The sequence below is a fragment of the Myxocyprinus asiaticus genome, chromosome 16 (genome assembly GCF_019703515.2).
Source record: "Myxocyprinus asiaticus isolate MX2 ecotype Aquarium Trade chromosome 16, UBuf_Myxa_2, whole genome shotgun sequence".
NCBI classification, from domain to species: domain Eukaryota; kingdom Metazoa; phylum Chordata; class Actinopteri; order Cypriniformes; family Catostomidae; genus Myxocyprinus; species Myxocyprinus asiaticus.
Window position 1 is genome coordinate 31939803 of NC_059359.1, and position 25845 is coordinate 31965647.

Here is a 25845-nt window from a genome sequence, read left to right on the forward strand (position 1 = left end):
CCTACTCTTTACATGTTTAAATCAAGTCTGAAGACATATCTATGTTCTTTGGCTTTTGTATGAATGTATATTGTGTTGTTTATTGTATTTAATGTCAATCTTTTTTATTTCCCCTTAATTCATTGTTTAATTTGCCCATGTACAGCACTTCGGTAAACACTTGTTGTTTTTAAATGTGCTCTATAAATAAATTGACCCTGACCTTGACCTACTGTATATGGAGTTAAGCTGAAAATACAGTGCATTTCAAACTGTTCTGAGACCAGTGCAGACAGACAGCACACTGGAGGTTAAGCCATTCACTAAATAGGGAGCAAGAGAGCATCTTAGCTTTCCTATGAAGCTAAGTGCATTTAATCCAAACTTCCTATCAGAAGTTCAATTTCAGGCTGCAGATGATGTTTGAACCACTCAAAATGCTTGGCAGAAATGGGACAATGGAAATCAATACTTCGATTTAGAATTTATAATGTATAATTTTATTTTAAACATGGTCGCCAGTGATTGGACGATGCTGGCCATTACTTTTATCTGAAATAATGGTGCTAATTTCTGATAGGTAAAATGCTTCAGCACTGACTATCACTTGTTTGTTTGCAAAGAGAGAAAATTTAGATTTTGTTGCCAAAGTAGAAAAAAAAAACAAAAAAAAAACATTGAAACATAAAAGTCAAATCAACTCAAATAACTTTTATTTGTATAGTTTTATTTTGTGCTTTTCCCAATACACATAAAAAATCAGCTGTGATGTCTGTAGCATCTCTAAACATGAATAACCAACACTCCTGAAAACATAACAGACAGTTTGATAAACAAAATCTGACTTTCTATAGCTTGGTATCATTTAAAATTTCACAACTTAGTCCTGCTGTACACATATGTGGACATACATTTTTAGAAAAACTACTTACTCTAGAATTATTATTTATTTTGTATTTTTTTTTTTTTATTATTATTATTTATTTATTTATTTATTTATTTATTTATTTTTTGCATTTTTATTAAGCCGGCGATTGAGCTTAAAGAAAGTTAAGATCAATCAACAACATTTTTGGAATAACATTGATTACCACAAAACATAATTTTGACTTGCCCCTCCTTTTCTTTAGAAAAGCACATATATGTGTTATGGTCAGGGCCATTTCTAGGGACAGGTGAACTAGGCGGTCGCCTAGGGCGCCACCTGCTGGGAGGGCGCCAAAGAGGAGGCACACAAAAAACACCGTTAGATAGTGCTCATAACATGATTGCAGCGGCCATTTAAACACTTGCCTTGTACTGCACACCTGAGTTTAAGTGCTGGCCATCGTGTCCAGGAATGATAAAGTTTGCTGGATAAACTGGAAAAAATCCATTCATCTCATCTCTAAGCACGCACATTTGAAGCTCTGTTAATTCAGGTATTACACTAAATTACTTCGAATTCTGCTCCTAATATCATGTTTGAGCTTAGATTAAATGCAAGTATAATGAAGAGAAAAGGTGCGCATTTTCAGCGCTTTCTTTTTCTTCTTTTACTTTTTCACTATATAATGCAATAATACACTGACATAGGCGTAATGATTAATGTGCCATTATATCAGTCTCTCCCGCGAAATCCAAACACAAGTGGTCAAAAAAAGAAGCATAATATGACCAGTTATAACGGTGATGTGTCTCGTCCACTTCTGATTAAATCACCCCAAATGGGTGAGAGCCATTCTTGTATGTTGTTTGTTTATGTTATCATGTATTAATTCTCCCGTTGAGTTTGTGCATGAATTTCAGGATCTACTCACCTGTTAAACAACCGATGCGCTAGAGGAAGGGTTTTAAACTGGCACGCGAGACGGGAATAACGCAGGCTGCTTTTGAATTTCGCAAACTGTCGGGAAAGTCCTCCATGGCAGCGCAGCGCAAAATTTTTTTTTATTTGTCAGACATTTCCAGCTAATGGAAACCCTGCTGCACACAGTCTCCAAGGTTCTGTCCCAGTGTCTCTGCATAATAGTGTGTTTGATAGTGCACTAGCCACTGTAGAACTGCAGAAGATGCTGGAACCCTGCAGGTAATCTACACTGTCATTAGCACATTTAATCCCACCGAACGGAGTGAAAGGTGTCTAAAAGGAGTTGTTAATGTATTTTACACAGTAGGGGTGTGTAGCGAAGCCATTATCTGTATTTGTATCAGTATTTGTTCATATTAGTGATGGGTCGTTCATGAATGTTTCGTTCATTTTGAACGAATCTTTTATGTGACCCAGAAGAACGAGTAGTGTCAGAGAGCGATTTGTTCATTTTGTGTTGGCCGTGCATGTGCATTGCGCAACCTCTGTTCATTTGTTACTTGAAAACCGCATAGGTGCTGTACAGGAAACAGAAATTATTAGTTCACCTCGCGATTCTTCTGGTCCGAGTCGTTCGTTCTTTTGTCACGTGACAGCCATATACGCTATGCAGTGACAAAAGAACGAACGACTCCGACAAGAAGATTCCAGAGGTGAACTAATCTTTCTGTTTCTCATAATTTGTCCTTGGCTGCATTATCAATTTTTCCTTATTGGGACTATAATCAAAGTGTGCGTAAGTAGACGTGTTGGGGGGGATTTGGCTATTGAAAATGTAACATTTGAATTTAATTCGGCTCAAATGAACGAAATTAACTATATGACTTGAATAAAGATTCGTTCATTTTGCTGAACGAAACTCAAAGATTCAAGTCAGTAAAATGATCTGATCTTCCCATCACTAGTTAATTATCTGCGTTTGTCTCTGTATTTGGATAGAACCGGGTGTGGGCGGGGCTTACACCGGAAGTGCTTTAAAACTAAATTAAACGCCCATTTGTAAATGTTACTCTTACGTTTATAGTTTCTATTAACAAAATATGCCTTGTGTATGCCTTTTCATAATAATAGCCTAATAATAATATAATAATAATAATAATAATTATTATTATTATTATTATTATTATACAATCATTATTTAATTAAATTATAATTAAAAATGTTTCTTCTTACCGGATGAAGCTGAATTTGTTGGCCATATTAACTGTGGAATATATTGTTAACTTTGGTTTCTCCTGGTATTTCTGATATTAATATCTGCATGAAACAGAATTTTTGTTAATCTGTGCATGTATAAAAGCATTATTCTGGAAACAGGAGATGTCAAGTAAAATGTCAAATGTCAAACATACATTCTGCAGTGAATAATAAATACAAATTCAAACATTAAAATAAATAAAATAAAATCAATATAGCCTACAAACAGGTGAAAGTCCCGTAAGTCCATCAGGATTTTTTACGATAGGACACCATTATTTCGTTAAATAATAATAATAATAATAATAATAATAATAATAATAATGTTACATTTATATAGTGCCTTACCAGAGTTCAAGAACATTTAACATTTTCAAATTTAGCACAGTTTAAAGAAGAAGAAGAAAAAAGACAGAGCATGTTTCAGTTTCTTCGTTTTACATAAGGAGGAATACTCCTAATAAATGAATACTCTATGGAGCATTTAAACCTTTATGGAGCATTTTAACTTTTTTTCTGAATAAAGTCTTAACCAGGTTAATCGCTCATGTGGATATAAATGTCGTCATCTTTAAGAGAAGGATAGACGAGCTCTGACGTTAAATCACTTCATGTCAGGAATTTAACATCGCGCTCAGGTTTAGGCTATAAATAATACATGAGAATCACGTGTGAATCGTGTGATACATTAACAGACATTTCAAGAAGTGGAAAGTGTATATGATGTCGTATCTTAATTAATGTTACACTTGATAAGCTCCATATGCGCACAATTAACAGAGACCACATACGGAGTCGAGACCGCGGTCATCTGATCATTTCCATTCATAAAGTTTTCACTTTAGAAATATTGGCTGCACAGATTCATTTTTTATCCTTGTGCTTCTTGGATAATCAGTCATACTAATATTTTTTATATTATTCATTTGAATCCATTATTCATTTTGAAGTCATTATTCGTGCCTTTCTGAATAAGGTATTCGGCTTCAGGCATATCCCTATTACACAAAGTTGTCAGTTGTAAATAACAGTGCAGACTTTTATTTTGCATGAGTGGTGCAAATAGTCACATGACCAGTGCTAGCCTATTTAATTCCACTGTGCTCCTCTGAAAATTATATCTGTTAAAACATCAAAAAAGGAAGCAAATATGTCCTGCCATAATACACATACAACTATATATATACTATATATATATAGTACAAATTAAACAATGAATTAAGGGGAATACTGTATATATATATATATATATATATATATATATATATATATATATATATATATATATATATATATATATAGTGCTGTGTTCATTTTATGTTGTACCAACTCTGTTTGTAATGTAGGTTGTGTGTAAATGACTGAAAAACAATAAATACATCTGAATGAAGCATATTTTGGCCACTCATGAGATGCTGCGATTAATCGTGATTAACTACAAGAAAATTGTTTATCATTTGACAGCCCTAGTGTTAACATAATCTTAGTGTGAAACGCTTACTAACCTTTACTGTGTTAAGTTATAGCCAATTTTACAACTTCGGTGCCATAACGATGTAATGACAGCTTCCACTGTAACTGCCTCACTTTAACCTCAATTTTTGCTTTTTTTTAATTTATTTTTTTTTTTAAGAAAAGGAGGGATGAGTCAAAATGTTTTTTTTTTGTTGTTGTTTTTTTTTTTTTGGTAACCAACATTATGTCTCAAATGCTGTCGATTGAGCTTAACTTGCATTGAACCCGGAATATTCCTTTAACTTGTATTGAACCCAGAATATTCCTTTAAATTTCAGTCTGTCCCTCACACCAAGCTATCAGAGTGGCATACAGTAAGGCTGAGAAAATAATGCCAGAATTTTCATTTATGAGTGAACTATTCCTTTAAATTGTATTGAACCCAGAATATTTCTTTAACAGTTGTGTTGCAAATGTGGCAAGGTTCCCAATAGCCTATTCATATCCCTAACATTCTAAAACTTTCCCATTTTATCTTGGATAAATATAAACACACCCTGTTCTAGGTAGAAAATGTTTTATGGACATTTGTCTGAGGAAAACTTGCTCAATCAGCTGGAACAAACTTTCTTTAAATCAGTCTGTTCTTTTCTCTCGCTGGTCACTCTCCACATTTGCTGGATGAGCAGCGACCTTGTTCCACTGACTCATACTAGCAAAGATTTTGTGACTCACAGTTGGCGGTGCCTGAGGGATGAGCTGTGTAAATCATCTCTTTGCTCCCCTCCCAGAGCCACTGAGAATTTAGGGTAACCTGCAGTGGAGGGGATGTTCTCTCCATAACTGCCTCTCTGTGTATTAAACCACACAGCAGTCCCAATATGAGTAAGTATTTGGAGGAAACCAGTGGAGACAGGAAGTAGTCCTCTCATATTGTTTGCTGGCTCATCGCTCTGGCAGAAGATATTTGGAAATTCATACAGTATGTCGTTGTGTGGTTCATTTCAGAGGTGTCGCTGACTTGATTTTGAAGGCAGAAAGTTCTATTGACTGAAGTTCAAAAATAACAGTTGCCTTTGGCTTTCACACTCTGCTAACACATTACTGTAGATATAATGCATAGCACAGATTTTGTTGATGTGACCACTCACACAGAGAGCTCTACCAGGTAGCGGCATGTGTGCTGATGGAGTGTTTTAGATGGAGAAGATGAAGGGAATTCTCTTGTGACAGGTCACGTTGACACTGTAGCAGCTGAGGTCTGCCAACCCCACCTATAATGGAGAACACAGACACAGAGAAATACAAGGAAGTGGTCAGTGGGAGAGGAGGCTTACCAACTTTATTAATGACTAACTAATTGTCTGTAAATTTTAGAGGTAATTTCCCATAGTAGCACACCATTTTAGGGCACTTTGTCTGATCCCTGATCAGATTAAAAATTTGTCAGTTTTCTTTTAAACAGTTAAGCATGTTTCTGTAATACATGATCAGTTTTTGGAATTCTATCGGTAACCTTGTTATTAGTTTATGCCACCATTAACCTATTTAAGCCCACAGGCAACTAAAGTTGCTGAAGGCTTTATCAGTCCATTTATAAATATGTTTTAATGCGACTATAGTTGTTTTAATAACAAATTAATTATTCATTAATTTAATTCAGATTTAATTTAATTGTTTAATTCATGCTGGAATTTATTTTATTTATTTGTATTTATTTTATTTATTTTTATTTATTTATTTTTCTGAAGGACAAAACTCTTTAGTATCTCAATCTTCACATTGGTTTCTATGCATGGGAGTTTTAATATAGAGATGTGTGCCCACTGGTCATATTTATTGCCATATTTATATAATCTTAAAAAAAAAGAAAAGAAAAATAAACAAAACCAAAATAGCAAAACAACTGCTCTGTATGTTCATAGAAAAGATTGTAGGATTAATTCTAATTAATTAGGACATTTCTGAAATATCTCTGCATTAAAGGAGCACTCAGTAATTGTTTTTTTTTTAAGTATGTGAAAGTGGCTTACATTGACTTACATTGACACCTAGTGGCCTGGATGCTGCATTATTCCAACACAGTAGTTTTCAGTTACCAGTGCCATTGTAGAAATTCACTATGCACAGTAAGCCAGGATTAATTTACTCCATGAACAAGAGTGTCCAAAAACAGGGCAGTTACTGAGCTTAAGAGTATTATTCAGATGGTCATGTGATGCTAACTTGGCTGCCCCCATGAGGCGCCCCTGCCCCATGTTAAATAAAAAAGCTTTTATAAGATTACTGATATGACTGAACTCTTCATCTCACATGAGTGGTCATGATTTTATACATATGTTAAGTAAAACGTTTTAAACGAGGAAAAAAATTACTGAGTGAACCTTTATTGGTTAAATAAAAAAAATATCTTTAGTGTTTTATTAGGTTTTTAATCAGTTGGACTTCAATAGTTTTCTTTTCTCTTGAGTCAAAATAAATAAATACATAAATGACAATTTGAAGATATTGTGAACTGTATTTTTTTTTCCATTGTTTAATGACTATATGTAAATGATTCAGACTAGTTTATTATTGTAGTCTATGTGACTCAGCCGCTCCCTAGTTAACACAAACCCCTCATGTGCTGTGTCAGTCATCTCCTCAGCAGACAAACAGCGACCCACCCTCACCTCTGTAATGTCCAGCAGATGGCTGTTATAGGCGTGAACTGCAGGTGCACATACAAATAGTACATGCTTTTACACTCACATTCACCCATGCAAGAGTGCACAAACAAACTTGCACACACAATTTATTACTTAATTTTATTTACTCAGATGAAGGCCTCATAAAGACTGAACCCTTTTAATTTTATTTGCTGTCTTCAGCTTATGGAATTCAATTTAAATTTTGTAACTGCTTAAAGCATCACTGGATGATTAATCAAGTTCTTTTGCATTTATGCATTAGTTACAATGCCGGTGACTCATGTTTATTTATACTTGATGAATTTCCTACCAAATTTCAAGTATACTGTGGCCCTTAAAAGAACACTTTTATTTGGACAAATTTATGGCAGACTTAAAAATGTATGAATGCCATTGCATTAAATAAAAAAATACAGAACAAGTGTCATTTATTTCAAAGCAAAATAAATGTATTTGGTTTGAAATGATAGAATAAAAGATATACTGTTCAAAGTGAAGTATTGTGACACTCGCTGTTTGCCAAATGTTAGTGGAACATGTCCATAATGACTGTAATGTGATGAACTACACCTGTGGTTCCTCGCTGGATACTTGCGTGAACTTGAGAGGAACTTACTTCATACATCCACTAAACATTACCTTGAAACAGGCATTGTAAAAATAGCTCAGAAAAGTGTAGTTAGTTCTGAGAAAAACTCTGGCATCATTTGTTTGCAGATTCCATTTGCTTTTATATTTTGGTATTTAACACTGTATTTATCACTTTATATACTCTTGTACCAACCCCCTATTAGTAGCAGTAGTAGCAGGTATAATTCTCTCCCCCTTTTGTTCAGCCCCATCTAATTGGAACTCTACATATCTCCTGTGAATAGGAGAAAGTGTCTATAGGCTGCACGAAGGTCAAAGTGGCGTTTCCAGGAACTGTGGCCTGGAGATCATTCAGGAGGGGTGTAGCTTTCAGTGTCCTGTGGGAAAGGGCTGAAGGGTGGCAGAGTTCTCCATGCTCACTTTGCATCTCTTTCATTGTAGACTTTCTCTCTCTGTTCCTATTGCTCTCGCTCGCCGTGTGTATCTCTCAAACTGCTTGTCTCACTCTCACGCTCTGCCTTCCTTGGGCTATTTGACTTTCTCCACTTCTGTCTGTCTGTCTGTCTAACATTGCCTGCCACCCTTGTGAAGCTTTCACTGGCTGAGATGGGCTAACTTCATAGTCATGCCGTTAAGTCACTTGATTAAAGTTAAACAAACAAGCGGCCAGAAGCTCTGAGAGGTAACACGATATTCATCCAAATATCATGAATTCAGGTTATTCTTTGTGCTAAAGTGAGTTTTCACCACACATTTCTGCCAGTGAGTTCATAATAAAGAAACTGTGGCTGTCTACACAATGTTCCAAGAAAAACATTGTTTAGTGGGCCAGTGATTGTGTACTGACAGGCAGGAGTAGCTCCTTGGGAAAACGACGCCTGTAGGTGAATTGAACAGTTAGCATGATGGAAAAATTGTGATGGTGCAGACAAGAGAGGAGATATTGTTGTTGCTCCCACACATTTTTGGAGATCTCTCCGGCTTAAAAAAACCCTCCACAGAATTTATTGTTGGTGCAATGCAAGGCCCTAAAGCTGACAAAACGAAAAATATTCAGATGTCTGCAGTTCTAAGTACCCCACATGAATCGAAAAAGGGTCACACAAATTTGAATGCCTCAGACAACCAGTGCATGACCACTAAACAAAATCTCTCTCTTTCCCCAGCTGCAAAGTGAACATTAAGGAGTGTTGGTGGGAGGACGGTTGAAGCTATGCTTCCCTCGAGTGCAGGCTGCAGAGTCAGCGGGAGCATCCGTCCCCTTTCTCTGTTGTTTTTGGCTCAGGCTGTCCGTCCCCTCCCCTGCTCATGCAGCTCCCTCAGCCTACAACCCCCGACCTCTGTCTGTTACCCCAATGTCCCATATTCATCCCCACACACAGCTGTAGTACTCTTAGTGACCCGAATGTCAACACACACACACACACACACACACACACACTCACACACACACACACACACACATGTTTTGTTTTATATCATCATGGGGACCTTTCATAGACATCTATGGATTTTATACGGATCTAACGATAATTTCTATCCCCTAACCCTACCCCTAAACCTAACCCTTACAGAAACCTTTTTGCATTTTAACATGTTCAAAAAAACATCGTTTAGTATGTTTACTAAGCCATTTCCCTTATGTAGGTGATCTCAGGTTTTAGTATCCTTGTCCCCACAATGGAGGTTAAACCTGTACACACACACACACACAAACACACATGTTGGTACTCCAGTTATTATGAGGACTTTCCATTGGCGTAATGGTTTTTATACTGGCTTAATGATATTTTCCATCTGCTAACCCTACCCCTAAACCTAACCCTCACAGAAGCCATTTTTGCATTTTTACATTTTCATTAAAATGTCATTTTGTATGTTTATTTAGCCATCACAATGAAAAAATGTCAGGTTTTCCTACATTGTGAGGCCAGTTTCATCCCCTTAATGTAGGTCAAACCAGCACACACAGAGCAACAAAAATGCCTTTATACAATATGCATTGCCCAGTTAACTTGACCTGTCAGCGATGCTTAGCCAAATGGGTTAGTAAATTTAGAGTTAGTTCCTGGGGTGCAGAAACAAATGTTTCGCAGATCTGGACCGTACCTTTACAATAAAGCGTACTATGAATCAAAGTTTAATCCTTAGTATCTCAGAATTATCAGCATGATGAGCTATCTGTTTGAACATGAGTTGAATTACACTCATGCCTGTGTATTTGTTGGTTTGTGTGTGTGCATGTGTATTTGTGGTCTGGCATGACATCCTGAGTAATGATTTGGACTGGTATGGAGTAGCTAAGTGGCCCCAGGAACGTTGAAACAATGGGACAGTGTCTAATCCAAAAAATTAAAACAGATCAGATGGGCCTCAAACTGATTTATTTTACTGAAAATGATCAATTTTAATAAAAAATTTAAAATGTCTCTAAATGTAAAAAAAGTGCACTCAGAGCATAAGATGCTAAACTCGATCTCTGATAAACAGAGATTTAACTTTCAACAGCTAGACCCATTTTTAGCTTTTGACATCATAAATGGGAACTGTACAAATTACTTTTTAAGTTTATTCATGACACTCTACATGGTGTAAGCTAATAGGTCCTTTGAACATGTAATCTGTTAGCCAGTCAACTTGCATATGCTCTCTTTTTCTACATTTAAATTGTCTCAGTTTTTTTCAGGTTAGCTGGTCTCACTGTGGCAAGCTACACGAGTTTTCTCTCTAAACCCCTCCTCCTCTCCAGCACCACTTGTCTAGAACTGCTTCATGGGAATTGTACGTATGCTGTCTAATTGTGCAGTAACAGCAACATGTCTTACATGCTCAACACAGCATGTCTCTGTGTTCTATCAGTAGCGAGTCTTAGTACTTTGCAGCAGCATAATAAGCAGATCTGTTTCAATAAGACCAAACCTATTAACTTACTGTATCTCATTCATTTTAATACTTTAAAGAAGTATAATCAAAATAATACAGTTTTCTCCTTACTGTTGCACTTCATAAGTACAACATGTCCCTGATTCTTTTCATTGAATTAGAGAATAAAACAAATACTGTTCCTTTTTCTGTCAATGTTAAAACACTTTGGCTTATTTTCACTCTGGATCTGCTCTTCATCTTGTCATTCTGAAGATTCATTGATATGCACTATTTTTTAAACTGGTCTCTCAACAACAAATGTTTTATTGGATGGTTTGGCTCAAGTCTCATTAGTCCATCATGGGAACAGCAAGCTGCATTTATAATGCTCAAAATCACCTTGTTTCACTTCTCTGTAGTCCAACCACATCCAAAGGCCTGATAAAAACCACCACAGATAAAAACCACCACAATTCTGAAAGCACTCATTCATAGTCCAATCCTCAGACTCAGACAGGCTAGATCTGTTTACATTCATCCTCACCTCTCTAATCTCTTTACCCGTATCCTCTCCCTTTTGCCAGCCAGACAGGTCCTATCAGGAGCCAATATGATGTCTGGAGTCTGCCTCTCATCATGTCATTCACTGAGGCAAAGGCCTTATTATAATGAGAATAAACTGTCAACCCAAGCCCTCACGCAAACAGCTTTCAGAGTATTCATCTAGAACCTTGCACCACTCCTTAATCCATGAAGAAAATATGAAATTAGTCTCTTTTTTTAATTATTTCTCCCTTTCTTAAGAGCTTCACCAATCACTGTGCTCTGCATAACACTCAGAGTTTGGGGTAAAATCAGCACAATGTACACTTGGTGAACACAGCAGGTATCTTTTTAACCAGGGCTGTTTGTGTATAATGACTTAAGGATCAATATTTGCGTATACCCTCAGTATACCCACTTGTTTTGCTGCTTCAGAAGTCCATAATCTACTGTTGTGTTAGTTTCCCTTTAACTGTATTGGATGCTGTTTTGTGAAACTGGAGATTCTTTGTTGTAATTGGTGCATTATCACTTGAATTCTGCCATACCCCACCCCTGACAACCGTTGTCACCGGCATCATCGACTGAGGGAATTTATGACAATGAGTGGAGAGAGAGAGTCACCCTCATGCTGAAGCAGTATCAGGTAAAATTAATTAACGAAATTTGCCAAATGTCCTGTAAAATAAGGAATCGTCCCGTAATTAAGGGGAAAAAACTGCGTTCCATATGCGATGTCGTTTGTCCTGTATTTTAGCGTCACACAACTGCTGAGAATGTTTCACATATGGAGAGAAATGGACCTGAAACACACACCTTTTGTGTGAGTTGTATGAGATATCGGATTTTGCTTTACACGGACATTACACTTGACAGAAACGGCTGGGGGAAGATCACTGACATCGGTGGACATCTTCTGTCGTGTTTTCTGTCAGAAGCAAGATAATTTTGTCAAAATCATATAGCATTCAAGTGCATGTTAATTGTTTCCCACCACTGGGATTTTAAAACACCAGTAAACGCACCCTTTCATGACATGCCATTACATTTTATTGCATATGTCAGAGAGAGAGGTAGGAAAAACTGCATTAATGCATTAATTCAAAATAAAAGTACAGAAGTACAGGTTTAGTTAAAACATTTAACATGATTTTCTTACATTTCCCTTATGATAAACATTATTTACTGATAAATCGACAACACTAATCCAGTGAGTAATAGACTATTTTCATGTTAAGCCTTTTCTCTCCCTTTCTCTCTTCTTCCTGGTTGTTGTATTAAAGTGTTTTTCAATGTAAATATGCCTGTAAATATGAGTCATTCCTACAATTATTTGATATTTATGTACCCATTACAAGTGTGTGTGGTATTTATATCGTTTAATTTCATGCTAAATCATTGGATTTCTATTTTTTACTGTTAAGAGTTTAGTGTTACATTCTCACATTAACATGTATACATTTGTGGTAAATGTGAAATTGTAACACTGATAGTGGAGTTTTTTGTGTCACTTGAATTATTGTGCACCCTGTTGTGTCATGATACCATGACCTTTCATTGAAGTTATGGACATCAGCCATTCTGAAAAATTACTTTGAGCTATTTGAAGTTAATAACTCTATTGTTTTATGTTTTCCTTTATTTTGTGGTGTTAGTCATATGTGGTCAAGCATAACATGTCCACGCTATTATGGGTAGACATATGGAAAATTAATATAATTTTAAAATTTCAATATTTTAAATATTTAATACGTATTTGTTAACAGAAATACAATCATAAATATTAGTTTACAAATATGTTTCCTAGATATCACAGACCATGTAGTGGCTCATTTATCCACTGAATCAATCATTTATTTATACACTATAAAGTGGCTGACCACTGTGCTGTACAACAGCAATTAAAAGGACATAACAATGCAATAACAAGTCTATCCATGTACAACCCAAAGCACAAAAAGACATCATAGCACTTATTAAAAATTACACCGACCAAGGACAGGCTCTGGGATTAGTTGTAGGCCAGCTCGAAAAGATAAAAACCTATCTTTGATTAAAATTCTGATTCTGTCAAAATGATTCTAATGATCCGGTTATATTGTCCATGATAACACCCCGGTCAGTTGAACAGGGACTGGGCAATAGTAAAACACTTTTTTTGGTAGGACTACACCACTGTTCCAGAGGTCTATTACTCAGCATGACCCACCCACAAGTTATTTACAGGTGTGTTTTTCCCTTTCAAATTGATTAACTTTGTTATCAGAAGATCATGAAAGTGATGGATGTGTGCTGGAGACCATCACTTCTCATGTGCTTTGTGCAAAACCTACTCCCCCTAAAAACTTGAAGTATCTTAAAAAATAAAAAAAACAGGTTTAGTGTACAAATTATCTGATCATAAATTTTGCCAGACTATTGTTTTGTTCTTAATTTCATTAAAATTAACTAGAATGCTACTTTTAGCTGTAATTGCCATGCATAAATAAGGATATACAGATGCTCGTTGAACCCAAAATGCAGTACTTTAATGATGGAAGTTGAAAACTACAAACTTAGAGATTCCACAATGTATACAAACAAGAGATTAGCATCAACCATAATACAAAACACTGAACAAAAGGATGAAGATTGTTCTATGCTGCCATAGAAGAGTAGGAGCCCTTCTCTTCTTCCGCTTCTGGACGGCCGTGAGCACAGCTGTGGGAGACTCGCGGAGCCTTGGGAGGCTCGATGAAGGAAGGCTCCAGGACCACCGAGGCTGGGGAGAAAGTGGTCTCCGTTGAAGGGAACTTGGAGACCACTGGAACCATAGTAGCCCCCCCCCCCCCGAAAATTCCTCTAGGGCTGGAGCTGGCATGAAAGCTGGTTCTGGGATGGACACAGCTTCAGGAATTAGCTTGTCCACGGCAGGTTTGGACATTGGATCATTGGCTGTGGAAGGCCTGGAGGAAGGAGCCGTGGAAGCCTCCAGTATTCCTACCGTGAAGGCTGATCTGCTGAATAACAAGGCCAGGTCAAGAAGCTGGGCCAGGGTCCAGGGGCTTTTGCCATAAGTGACTTAATTGGCTTGTTTAGTCCAAAACTAAATAAGTCCTTAAGAGCCACATCGTTAAAGTCAAGCAAATCAGCCAACTCACAAAACTCCGCCACATAGTCCTCCAGCGAACGATTCCCCTGACAGAGACGCAGAAGCTTAACTGCTGGGTTCATATTTTGGTCTAGTTTTCTGTCACGCATAAACAAGGAGAAAGAGATGCTAGTTGAACCCAAATGCAGTACTTTAATGATGAAGGTCGAAAACTACAAACTCAGAGATTCCACAATGTATATAAAAAAAAGAGATTAGCATAAACCATAAGATTAATAAAAAAAAAAAAAAAACTTATCTTTGTGAACAAAAGGATGAAGACTGTTCTATGCTGCCATAGACAAGACTAGACAACTAATAACAGAACATGAAGGGTATAAATAAAGGTACAAATAATGGGTAACACAAAACAGCTGAACACAATGATGAGGGAAGACAAGTGAGGATAATAATGGTGCATCTTGGGAAATGTAGTGAAAGTGATTTCAACATAAAAGTCTCTAGAAGACAGAGGGAAACAGAATAGTTTGTGACAGTAATAAACCAAATGAGTTGACTGTTCGCTAGCTAAGAAGTTGGACTGAATATTTACTGACATGGGACTGTGAATTTCGGTATTGAAAAGGACAGAAACACTTTATCACAAATTAATGTTAACACAATCAGTTAATCAATACTTATGAGATGATTAATCAGTCGATTAATTCAATGTTGGGGATTTTTGCCAGTTATAATTATTTTAATCCACAGACAACAGTTTAAAAAAAAACACTGATCTAGTAAATGTGCAGCCTTACATAAAGATGATGGCTTGTTTGAGCACTTGACAAAGACAAAGGCAAGAAGAGAGGAGTCTGTTCCTTCTGATACATTATAAAGCAGTCACTGGAGCCGTCAGTGATGTACTCTAGCTCCAGAGGAGTCCTGGATCTGGTCCTGCACTCTGCGCAGTGGGAGGAGCTGTAAAATATTGGATTCTTGGACTTCTCGATATTTGAGTCAGAGCGTGAATCATCATCACATACTTAGTGTGAGTCAAAATCCTCACTCACTCAGCAGTCATATGCAAGGAAATTGATTATATGCTAAGTGTGTGGTGTTAGATGTATAATGTGAATCCAAGATTCCTTTGTTAGAAGATCGAGGGAGCTTTTACAGGACTGCATAAACACTGGACCAAACATGGACCAATATGCCACCCTTGCTGCACAAATTGTGCAACAACTTTAAATTATGCAAGATGTGAATATTGGACATTACCAAAGATGCTGCGACCCAAGTGTTATTAGGGTTATCTAGTCATTGCTGAAAGATCTTCAGCTGTGCTGTGTGTGTTGAACTCTGTAATGGCACTCCCGTGTTAATTCGGTGTGATTAATTATACAAAAATATAATGCGTTAAAAAAATTAACGCAATTAATCATGTCCCCGGTCTGTACTAAGGAATATTCCTTATACAGTATACTATATGAGCAATTTAAGCTTGGAGTACAACCTGTTTTCTCCAGGGGGCAGTAAGCGAAATTTGCTGTATAGGCAACATGCAGCTCAAACATACAGAAACAAACCACTCTTATAGAGCACAGACAACAGGAGATGAGAACAGGTTCTTGTGTACAAACAGCTTGATTGAGCACAAATCCGAACACAGGAATCTCAAGAGGTGTTTATCTAAGTTTCAAATTTGTTTAACTTGATAGCCCTAGTTACAAGTAATCTGCTTTTAAATTTTTTTTTTTTTTTTAATTATTTTCAGGTGAGCTGTGTGAGTTACAAAATCCGGTTCATAAGTCCTTTCCAAAAGGTTACCGATTAGAACAAAATAGAAGAACGGTTAATAACGTTCTTTTAAAAATGACAGTACTCTGCGCTAAGGGGTGGGTGACTTACCAATTGCAGTCTGGCAAGAGAAACAAGCAATATGGTCTGGAAAAACAAGCTCAAATTAAGCCACATGCCTCCCCAAAATAAGCAAAAATAAGCAATTAATTTTTTCTGGTGTGGTGGATTAATCGGCACAGAAATCATAACAAGCAGTTAATTAACAGTTAAGTAAAATTTTATTTACAGATCTGCTTCTGATGCATCATATCTAACAATAATTCAGTGAAGACAACTGAATTATAAATAATTCAAGAACAACTGAGAAATGTACTTTTTAGCTCTAATAATGTTTCCTTGTACCATGTATATGTAATAATTATATATAGTTGTTAAAAAGGTCTTCATTCAGAGAATGTGACATCCACAACGGCCAATTAAGTAAAGAAATGTGTGATGCAGCAGTTTCCTTCAGGATCAAAGCACATGTTTCATTTATTTCGGGCAACATGAAGTGTTGTAATTTCACAAATTTACTGTGATAAACCCTTTGACCTTAAGTTTCATGATAAAATTATCTGAACAAAATTAACCGGTTATAACCGGTTACCAGCATTTAAAAATAACGTTTTCATTCCGGAACAATTGAAAATCACTTTGTTCTGGTTTTCGGTTCTGCTAAAAATTTCGTTCGTTTTTGGTTTTCATCCCTTGAATCATTTTTAGCCCCTGAACAAAACTATAAAATTACAAATTTGCAGATTTCAGTGAACAGAAGCCTGTTTTATTTCAGTATTTGGCATATTATTGCCTAAATGATTAGATTTTTGGTGAAACTGTAAACTTAGTCAGAATATTGAAAAGTATGTTTCTTCATAAACCGTTAGATAAACAACAATTTAGTGATTGTTTGTGTTTGTGTGGGTGTGATTTTATTGTTGGAAAAACTAAAAATGTAAAATCTTAAGAAATAATAACCAGTAAACAAATTATTTTTAGGTGGGGAATACCAAACTGATTCCCTAATGTACTGACTGTACAGAAATATAGCACGACCACATTTAAATTGTGTTTCAAAATCTAGTTTTCAGTTCGTTGAACAAGATTCAGTCTTGTCAAGGAAAATATCTCGAGTTAAAAAGAAATGCGCTCTCTCTCTCTCTCTCTCTCTCTCTCTCTCTCTCTCTCTCTCTCTCTCTCTCTCTCTCTCTCTCTCTCTCTCTCTCTCTCTCACTCTCTCTCCAAGATTCCCCCACCCTCCTTCTCACGTCTCGAGCTTTCTTGGCCAATCATCTTGCTTCCCACAAACAATTTACCAGACTATAAGTACTCCCAAACTTGATCCCTTTCAACCTAACTTTGTTACTAGGAATTCTGGATGCATAGACATTTTCGCGTGGAATTGTATTTCAGCCTCATGAGGGAATAACGTATTATTCGCACGCGCCTTCAGACTTGAGCGAGATGCCCGAAGAGCCCGCGCGAGACTCCTCCAGTTCACCCGTGTCTCCAGTGGACAGCCTCAGCAACAGCGACGGAGAGCCCGACAGGCCACCTAAGAGATCCACGAGGAAAAGACGGTCAAGCAGAAAAAACGGGGAGGATTCCGATAGCTCGACCCAGGGGAAAAAGGGGAAGAAGTCCAGCAACAGCAGCAGCAGCCCTCAGTCTTTTGAAGAGCTGCAGACTCAGCGCGTGATGGCGAACGTGCGCGAGCGACAGAGGACGCAATCGCTCAACGAGGCTTTCGCAGCTTTGCGCAAAATCATCCCCACTTTACCGTCCGATAAACTGAGCAAAATACAGACGCTTAAACTCGCAGCCAGGTACATCGATTTTCTCTATCAGGTTCTACAGAGTGACGAGCTGGACTCCAAGATGGCAAGTTGTAGTTATGTTGCTCACGAGCGCTTGAGCTACGCGTTCTCGGTTTGGAGGATGGAGGGCGCTTGGTCCATGTCTGCATCTCACTAGTGTGCAGGGAAACTTTTGTGTGTGTGTGTGTGTGTGCAAATGGTATGCTTTATTCTTCCACACTATTGTTCGTCTTTAATGACACTTATAATGTCACCAACTATTGCTATTGGATTTGTTTACACTATGGCTTTATTCTTCAGCACTATCCACCTCTTTAAAGATAACATTAAAAACGCAACTAAATAATTGAACATTGCTCAAAATTTAGGCTAGTTTTACTCATTTATTACACATTCAGGTAAGAGTTGCAGAACTCCAACAGCTCTTGCATGTCATTCAGTTGAATTTGTATATCAGTATGGCCTACTTTGTAGCACATAATTTTCCACAATCGACTAGAATGAAAATGCATTGTTTTCTGAGGATAAATTAGGTTTTTGTGAATAATGCTTTTGCCAAATATAACAAACAGTTTCCGCCTAAATCATGCTATGATTTCAGGTGAAATCCATGCGCTGGCGAAACACATGTGGACCAATACGTCGACACAATGCTGGATACATACATTCCTTCATAATCTGGGGGGAAAATGGCAAATGTTCCAAGAGAGGTCATGGCTTTTATCGAGAGAAGGCCATGGTCAGCGGACTGTTGCGCGTGCGCTGCATATGGACTTTTCCTTGACGACGAATGTTGGAAATGTGTGCTTATGCATGTTTATTATTATTATTATTATTATTCTGAAAACTCAGTTGTGCAAAGCTTTCTTGGAGAAAGTTAAATTGCATCACAAGGACTCTCGATGAGAAGATGGGAAATGAAGCCTCTAGTTCGAATCCTGTGCAAAATATAAAGTTTTAGTATAATTCTATTTATTTATTGATGACACAATTTTTGAAATGAAGGCAAATGTATCCAGTGTCGAAATGCATTCTTATTTTTTGTTACCTTTGTAAATAATTGTGTATTTCTGTAATAAAGATGAAGAGCGTTTAAAAAATATTACAATAAAAATTAATTCGCTTCATTCGTTTGATGTCCTAAATGGTTTACATTTGGGAAGAAAACTGTAATAAATGCTTTTAGAAATGTTATAACTCTTCTTTCTGTTGTCTTACAACGAATTATAGTTAAAAAGGTCAATACATAATTAGCCTGCACTTATTGGTTGATCTTATAAAAAATAGAATGTAGGGTATTTGATCAACACTAATCATATGGTGTCATACCATTAGAATGATCAAGGTTTCCTTACTGTTCTCGTGTTTATTTGAACCAATACAACATGTACAATTGTATTGGCTTAAATATGTAAAAAGAAAACAGGCATAGGCTACATTTACGACGAATGGTCGTGCATTCCTTTAAATTAGGCCTACTAGTTCAATGGCTTTTGTATTCTTTGGAACACGTTTTATAGTCTTTAACGATTGCACAAAGATTGTTTTGTTCCTGTTGCTCTGGTTAATTTGTGTCTGTAGCCTATTGCTTTCGGTGTTTGACTGAAATTCATCTAAACTGGCATCACGGATGTAGTTTCAACAATATATGTGCAATCAGTTTATCTGAAAAAGAAAAAGAAGGAGGACGAGCAAGGGGCAGATGACAACGGAAGAGGTTTGGATTCAAGGATTCAACTAGAAATCCTTTTCACAGTACAACTAAATATTATCCGTTTCACAAATACACCTTTCTACACAAATACACATGTGCGTCATGGGGTCACATCCCCAGGGATTGCAATGGATGTATAAGTCAGAGGCTGCTCCAAAATACTGTGTGCGGAAAAAGACAGAGGAACAGTCAGTGTTACCCACTAGTCAGTGTTTTTATTTGTATTTTTATTATTATTATGTATTTATTTTATGTAATTCTCAAGTTTCATTCATTCATTAATAATAATAATAATAATAATAAAGTTAAAAAATTAGATTGTAGCAAATAGTGTATTAATTGAATATCATGGATTAAACTAAATTAATATAGCTTAAATTGTGTTTCGTCTTGCTAAACACGAGAAAAGCCTGCACGGGATCATTTGTTTGTTTTCATCGTGCGTATTGAACCACGCACGAGTGTACTGTCAGTTGCCTTTCTTTTTATATGAAGTCTGGGAAAGCATTTTGGAATCAGGAAATAAAAACACGTGCACGTTTGAAGGTGTGTAATTGGGGTTTTGAAGCATGTGTGGAATTCCCAGATGTCTATGAAATTTAAGCTGCCTTCAACAAGACTTGGGAAGGTGGGATGGATGAAGCTGGCCTGCATACACTGCAACTGTAATGTTAACTTGCATAATGTGACTGTAAAACCCCCTTTTGAGAAACAAACAAACATATTACATACGTTTTGTTGTTTTAAACGAATCATTTATTATAGACAACTTTTAAATGACTCTATATGGTTTAAATAATAGTGTTATATTTCTTTTTTCTTTATAAACATAGATCCAAGTGAACTTCCAGAGAAAACTGGGACAAAGTTTTCGTTCATTTCCAGTTGTAAGGCATTTGGCAGATGGATGTTAGAGGCACACGAATGAAACTTATTTTGAACAGATGTTAGCATTTTAGAGTCACGTGAATTGAACAGATGTTCAGATGTTGAAGTCCGCCTTTAAAGAGACTATACTTAAAATCTTAGAAACAAAGCGATGGGTTTTCTTGGGAGAAGAGAACGCATGTGACGCTGGTCGTCCCCGGACATTCGAGGTATACGGTGATTTCACATTTTTGCTTCGAAAGGCCTGTATCACGAGCCGTAGGATCCAATTTCGAGAAGTACACGCGTGGGAGTTTCCCAAATAATATAAAAAACCCGAGTAGAATTGCTGTTTGAACAGGTACTGTACATGATGGCGCTGTTTATCTAAGATAATTGTGCATGTTTTTATTTTATTTTATTTTATTTTTATTTTTTTTACGAAATCTGCAAAAGTAGCCATTTGTGGCCTATCCTCGTCAAGAACGAAAGAAAAAAGAATAATCGATATACTAGAGCCTATAGGCTAAATGCTAAATAACTGACTTATTATTATTATTATTATTATTATTATTATTATTATCCTATTATTAATAAACAATAGCAAGAATTTCAGGTCCACAGTGAAGTTATTTAATGTTTACTCTTTCTAATAAATAAATAAATAAAAAAATAAAAAAACAGTTCGGTTGCCTAACTTTGAAAAAAAAATAAAATAAAAAAAAATAAAAACGTTTTTTCTGTTTCGTGCAAACGGACACCATTCAAAAAGATCACTCAAAATCATCTTAAAATGTATATTGTGTCTTAAACAGCTTAAATAGTGAAAAATGAAACTGTATTATTGTAAAACATTGAAGGTCACTCGTTCATTTACACAGCTGGCTCTCTTGTAGAAAAGTTTGTTTGTAGGCTATACAACTCCTACAACAATAGTTTTACATTTTCTTAGAAAGACAAATAGCTAATATTCCGCTAAAATGACAAGCAGTTTTACTGCACCTGGAAACAGGTGCAACATTCAGAATTATAATAATTAAAAAATATATCTACGAAAAGAAATAGAAAACTGACTCAAGTAATTATTATTCACTCTTTACAGGAACTGCCGATGATTCTAACCATTTGGATACTTTTTATGACAAAAATATCAATAGTGTGTGTGTGCGTGCGTGCGTGGTGTGTTTTAGAAGAGGTGGACTAGGCTGCACATGTTGTTTTATTACGTTTTGTCAGTTGTTTTGTTTTTTCCAGCTGAATGTGCAAAATTAAAAAAAAAAAAAAACTATTATTATAATATTATTTGCATGTTATAATATTATTATAATACTCTCAAATGTAATTGTTTCTTCCTCCAGGTTATCTGTATTGGCAATCACTGCTTATTTATTTTTTTGTAAGATTTATTTTTTATTTTTTAAATACAACACCTGTTCTATCTACTATGATTGTCACACCAATGATCAGTATTGAAACTTCTATCTTTGTTTTAATAATTTAAAACATTTGTGATTTATTATACTTTTGCTCGTAATAAATAAATAAAGTCCTTTTGAAAACAACATCTGCCATCCGACATGCTCTAATCTCTACATTAAAGGCTATGGCTCTTTAAGGAAAGAGATATCACATTATTGTGGACCATGACATTGAGAGGTACTGTAATAATCAGGGTGAATTTGGATAAGAGGGTAGACATGGTGCAGGGTTACAGTTATGCTTTTGTTAGGGTTTGGCCCTTGGCAGAGTTAGGGTTAGGGCCTGTCACTGAGGGCCTACACATTAAAAACCAACCCATTGACCCATTTCCTATTTGATCAAAAGGAATAACGTTTTTGAATAGCTATTGCTACTGTATAACAAAGAGCTAAACAGTTTGGTTGTCAAGATTATTTGATAATTAATGTTAAAATAGTTATAGCCCTTAACTGTTTAGAGGACACCAAATGTCAACCTTTAGAACTACACCAAAGATGAAATTGCAGTTAATTGTAGTTCATGGTTCTTTATTTAAATGAGAACACAATTTTGGCATTCATGTAGAGTGCTCCTGATCAAACTCAATGAAAATAATGGTAAGCTTATGCCACACACCTTAAAAGGAACGAAAAAAAAATAAATAAATGGACCTCCATATCAAGTGCTGTAAACTTAATATGCTCAACAACAACAACAACAACAACAACAACAAAAATGTCAGAACAGCAAACCATAAAAAAAAATATCTGTTTGCAGACAAATGCGATTTTCACTTTCATGAGAGTTTAAGACTTTATTCATTTTATTTATATGATTTCATTTTATTAAAATTCAAAAAGGAGGACAAAGACCTACAGGCAGGTTGTGGCTCTTTCATAACCGATTATGGATGTACTTCCTTAAATAATTAAATTGTCAAAAGTTAAAAGTCTGGTACAGTGAACCTCAAGAATGAAAAATGTCCCTTCCAGCCTGCTTTTTGAGTTCCATCACTGAATAATAATAATAATAATAATAATAATAATAATAATAATAATAATAATAATAATAATAATAATAATCAGATATAGTTTAAGCAAGTTTAATGTCACTTGAGAAGATTTGCGATCTTTAAGCGTTTTGTGGATGAGAAAAGGTCTACCGTTTGGTTGCATTGGGCCTAGTGCTGCAAGTGTTGGTTGAGAGTGACAGAGCATCAAAGGCCCCATTTTTAAACTCATTCAACAAAGAGAGTGCTGAACCCCATGTTTACGGAATGCTTAGCACACGCCACCCAGGGAGCAGACAAGACACGCATCATGCTGCCGCAAGGGGATACACAATGATGTCACACAGAGGAAATGGCTGGAGAGACTTGGCACCTCACAGTGCTTGGCCCAGCATCCATTGGCTCAGGAGGGCCGCTGTGAAAATAAACAGGCAATCAGAACGCTGCACGAGAAGTACACAAATCCATTGTGGTGTTTCATGGATAATAAAGGCAGAGTTTTCACATCTAGGCAACTGTTTATTTGTGCAATCTGCTTGTCCATAAATGGACATGTCTTTTCCAGGATGTATAAACATAGAGTGAAGGTTAAAGCACTTTTGTCCTAGGCATAGCTTTCAAACTTTTCTGTTAATATTTAGTGATGTTTAGTGGATGCTCAGCTGAAAAAATTATTCTGAAAAGACCTCAAGAAAATGATCCTGTAGGGCTGTAAGACATCTAGTACAACTAGACCCCAAAATATGATAGCATAACATAATCTCAAAACTATATGTATTTTGTATGTTCATTTATCAACATCAATTGATTATCCATTTATTTGTAACATTCCTCATGCAAGTTCTGTCATTTAGCTTTCAATTTTTCATTAGTACCACAGTGACTAATTTTTGTTCACATAAACACATGAGTTTTGTTCATGGTAATCTACAGTAAATGCATCCTCAGACAAAGTAATCAAATTCAAAGAATTCATAAAGAGTCAAATTGTATCACTTTACACCATATTGCTCCGGGAAACTCTTTTGTTCTTCTGTTTGGCAGTGAGACACCCCATCTGGCTTCAACCTGTTGGGGAGGAGAATGTCTAGTGACTACATAGTGAAAATACTTATTTTCATAGCTGCTATATGCATAATGCCTTTTCCAACTCTGGCACGAAATATTACAATTGTCAGGCAAAAGAAAAGAGAGCTGAATGTCAACTCTCATAGAAGATACTGACTCATTACAATGGCCAGTTTCATGACAGCCCTGTTAAATAAACATATGTTCTTTCAGACATCTTTAAGCTTTTACTGGGCACTTTGTTGATATCCACTGATGTCAAATTAATGCACCTTTCAAGACAGTATTTATTGTAAGTAGAGCAAAAAGTGAACCTTTAGGTATGTTATCATTGGCTCATTAATGAACTTCTCCAGCTCAGCTCAGAAGTTTATATAGTATTTAATCTTGCCTTAAATTAAAATATGAACAAATGTTCTATACATCCAGAAATAGACAATGTGACAATGTGTGTGACTGATGCTCTTACCAGCCTATGCCACTTTCTCTGGCCCAGGGCAATCAGCCTAATTGCCATGGGCCACTCTCCCTCCTATGGGGTCGACTCCTGAACAGCTACTAATCTCAACCTGGAGCCCACCGGAGCACTCAAACACAGGACTATTTTCACCTCTATGTGAGGAAGATAAGTGATGTGTTGTTTCTTGGGCATTACAATGATTCCCCTTTTCCTTCCTCTGCATGTCAGGAAGCATAGCTGGGTCTAACAAGGCAAAAAGCAGCCTTGAGGAAAAAAACAGGAGGGTCTTAATCATTTGACCTGTACTTGTTAAATTTATATTCGGGTTCAATACAAGTTAAGCTTGACTGACAGCATTTGTGGCACAATGCTAATTACCACAAAAATTAATTTCGACTCGTTTCTCCTTTTCTTAAAAAAAAAAAAAAAAAGCAAATATCTGGGTTCAAGTGAGGCACTTACAATGGAAGTGAATAGAGCCAATCCGTAAATGTTAAAATACTCACCATTCAACTGTTTCAGTATAGCCACAAGACATAAACAATATGCATGTTAACATTTTAATGTGATAAAATCGCTTACTAACCTTTTCTGTGTAAAATTATTTTCATTTTTGCAACTTCGTTGCCATGTCGATGTAACGCCATAAGCCCTAAAACCCTAAAACGACGATTTAAACAACTCAGAAGTTAACAGAAGAATTCATTTAAGAGCTTTTGTAAAAATTATAAGCTTCACATTTCTACCACTTAACCATCTACAAATTTGCCCCATTCACTTCCATTGTAAGAGCCTCGTAATTATTTATTTATTTATATATTTTTTAAGAAATTACTACAAATTATTTTTTGTGGTAATCAACATTATACCACAAATCGATTTTGCCGGAATATTCTTTTAACCCTTAAACATATACCTTGGGTCTTTAGTGATCCGGGACCTCATTTTTGAGTTTTGCCTACACGTCTTTAGTACTCCTCAACCTCTCTCTTAACACACACACACACACACACACACACACACACACACACACACACACACACACACACAAATTGCCAAAATAAATAAAGTACCAAAAGTGTATAGCGTCAGTAGGGTTATAGTGTCGTTTATTTTTTTTATTTTATTTATTTTTTTATTATGATTTTTTTTTTTTTTTGCACTTCCATAAATTACTATTATATTTTTTATGATTATTTCAAATATTAAAATATTAGTCAAATATTGCACAATGTATTTCCCAGTTAGGGATATGCAAATACAGAAATACAAAAACTGAGGCTTGTGCAAGAAAAATCGGCAGTGCGTTCTTTTCAACGTGAAACCTTTGATGTCAACTGACTGACACGTGACATATCTTGGGGGTATGAT

At 36.1% G+C, this 25845-nt stretch overlaps 2 protein-coding genes across 3 annotated transcripts in view; one reads left to right on the top strand and one right to left on the bottom strand.

The window, feature by feature from the left end:
- Positions 1–25845, bottom strand: part of abcb5 (ATP-binding cassette, sub-family B (MDR/TAP), member 5) — a 236690-nt gene that overhangs the window by 112053 nt on the left and 98792 nt on the right. The gene's annotated exons all lie outside the window — the stretch shown is intronic.
- Positions 17393–19025, top strand: LOC127453772 (twist-related protein-like). 2 transcript variants are annotated; one of them, XM_051720461.1, is made up of 2 exons: positions 17393–18097; positions 18500–19025. In XM_051720461.1, exon 1 carries the CDS (start codon positions 17546–17548, stop codon positions 18053–18055), a length of 510 nt encoding a protein of 169 aa, XP_051576421.1. In that variant the 5' UTR covers positions 17393–17545; the 3' UTR covers positions 18056–18097; positions 18500–19025. The 2 variants fall into 2 exon arrangements, with proteins under 2 accessions (XP_051576421.1, XP_051576422.1); XM_051720462.1 differs by having other exon boundaries at positions 17393–17907.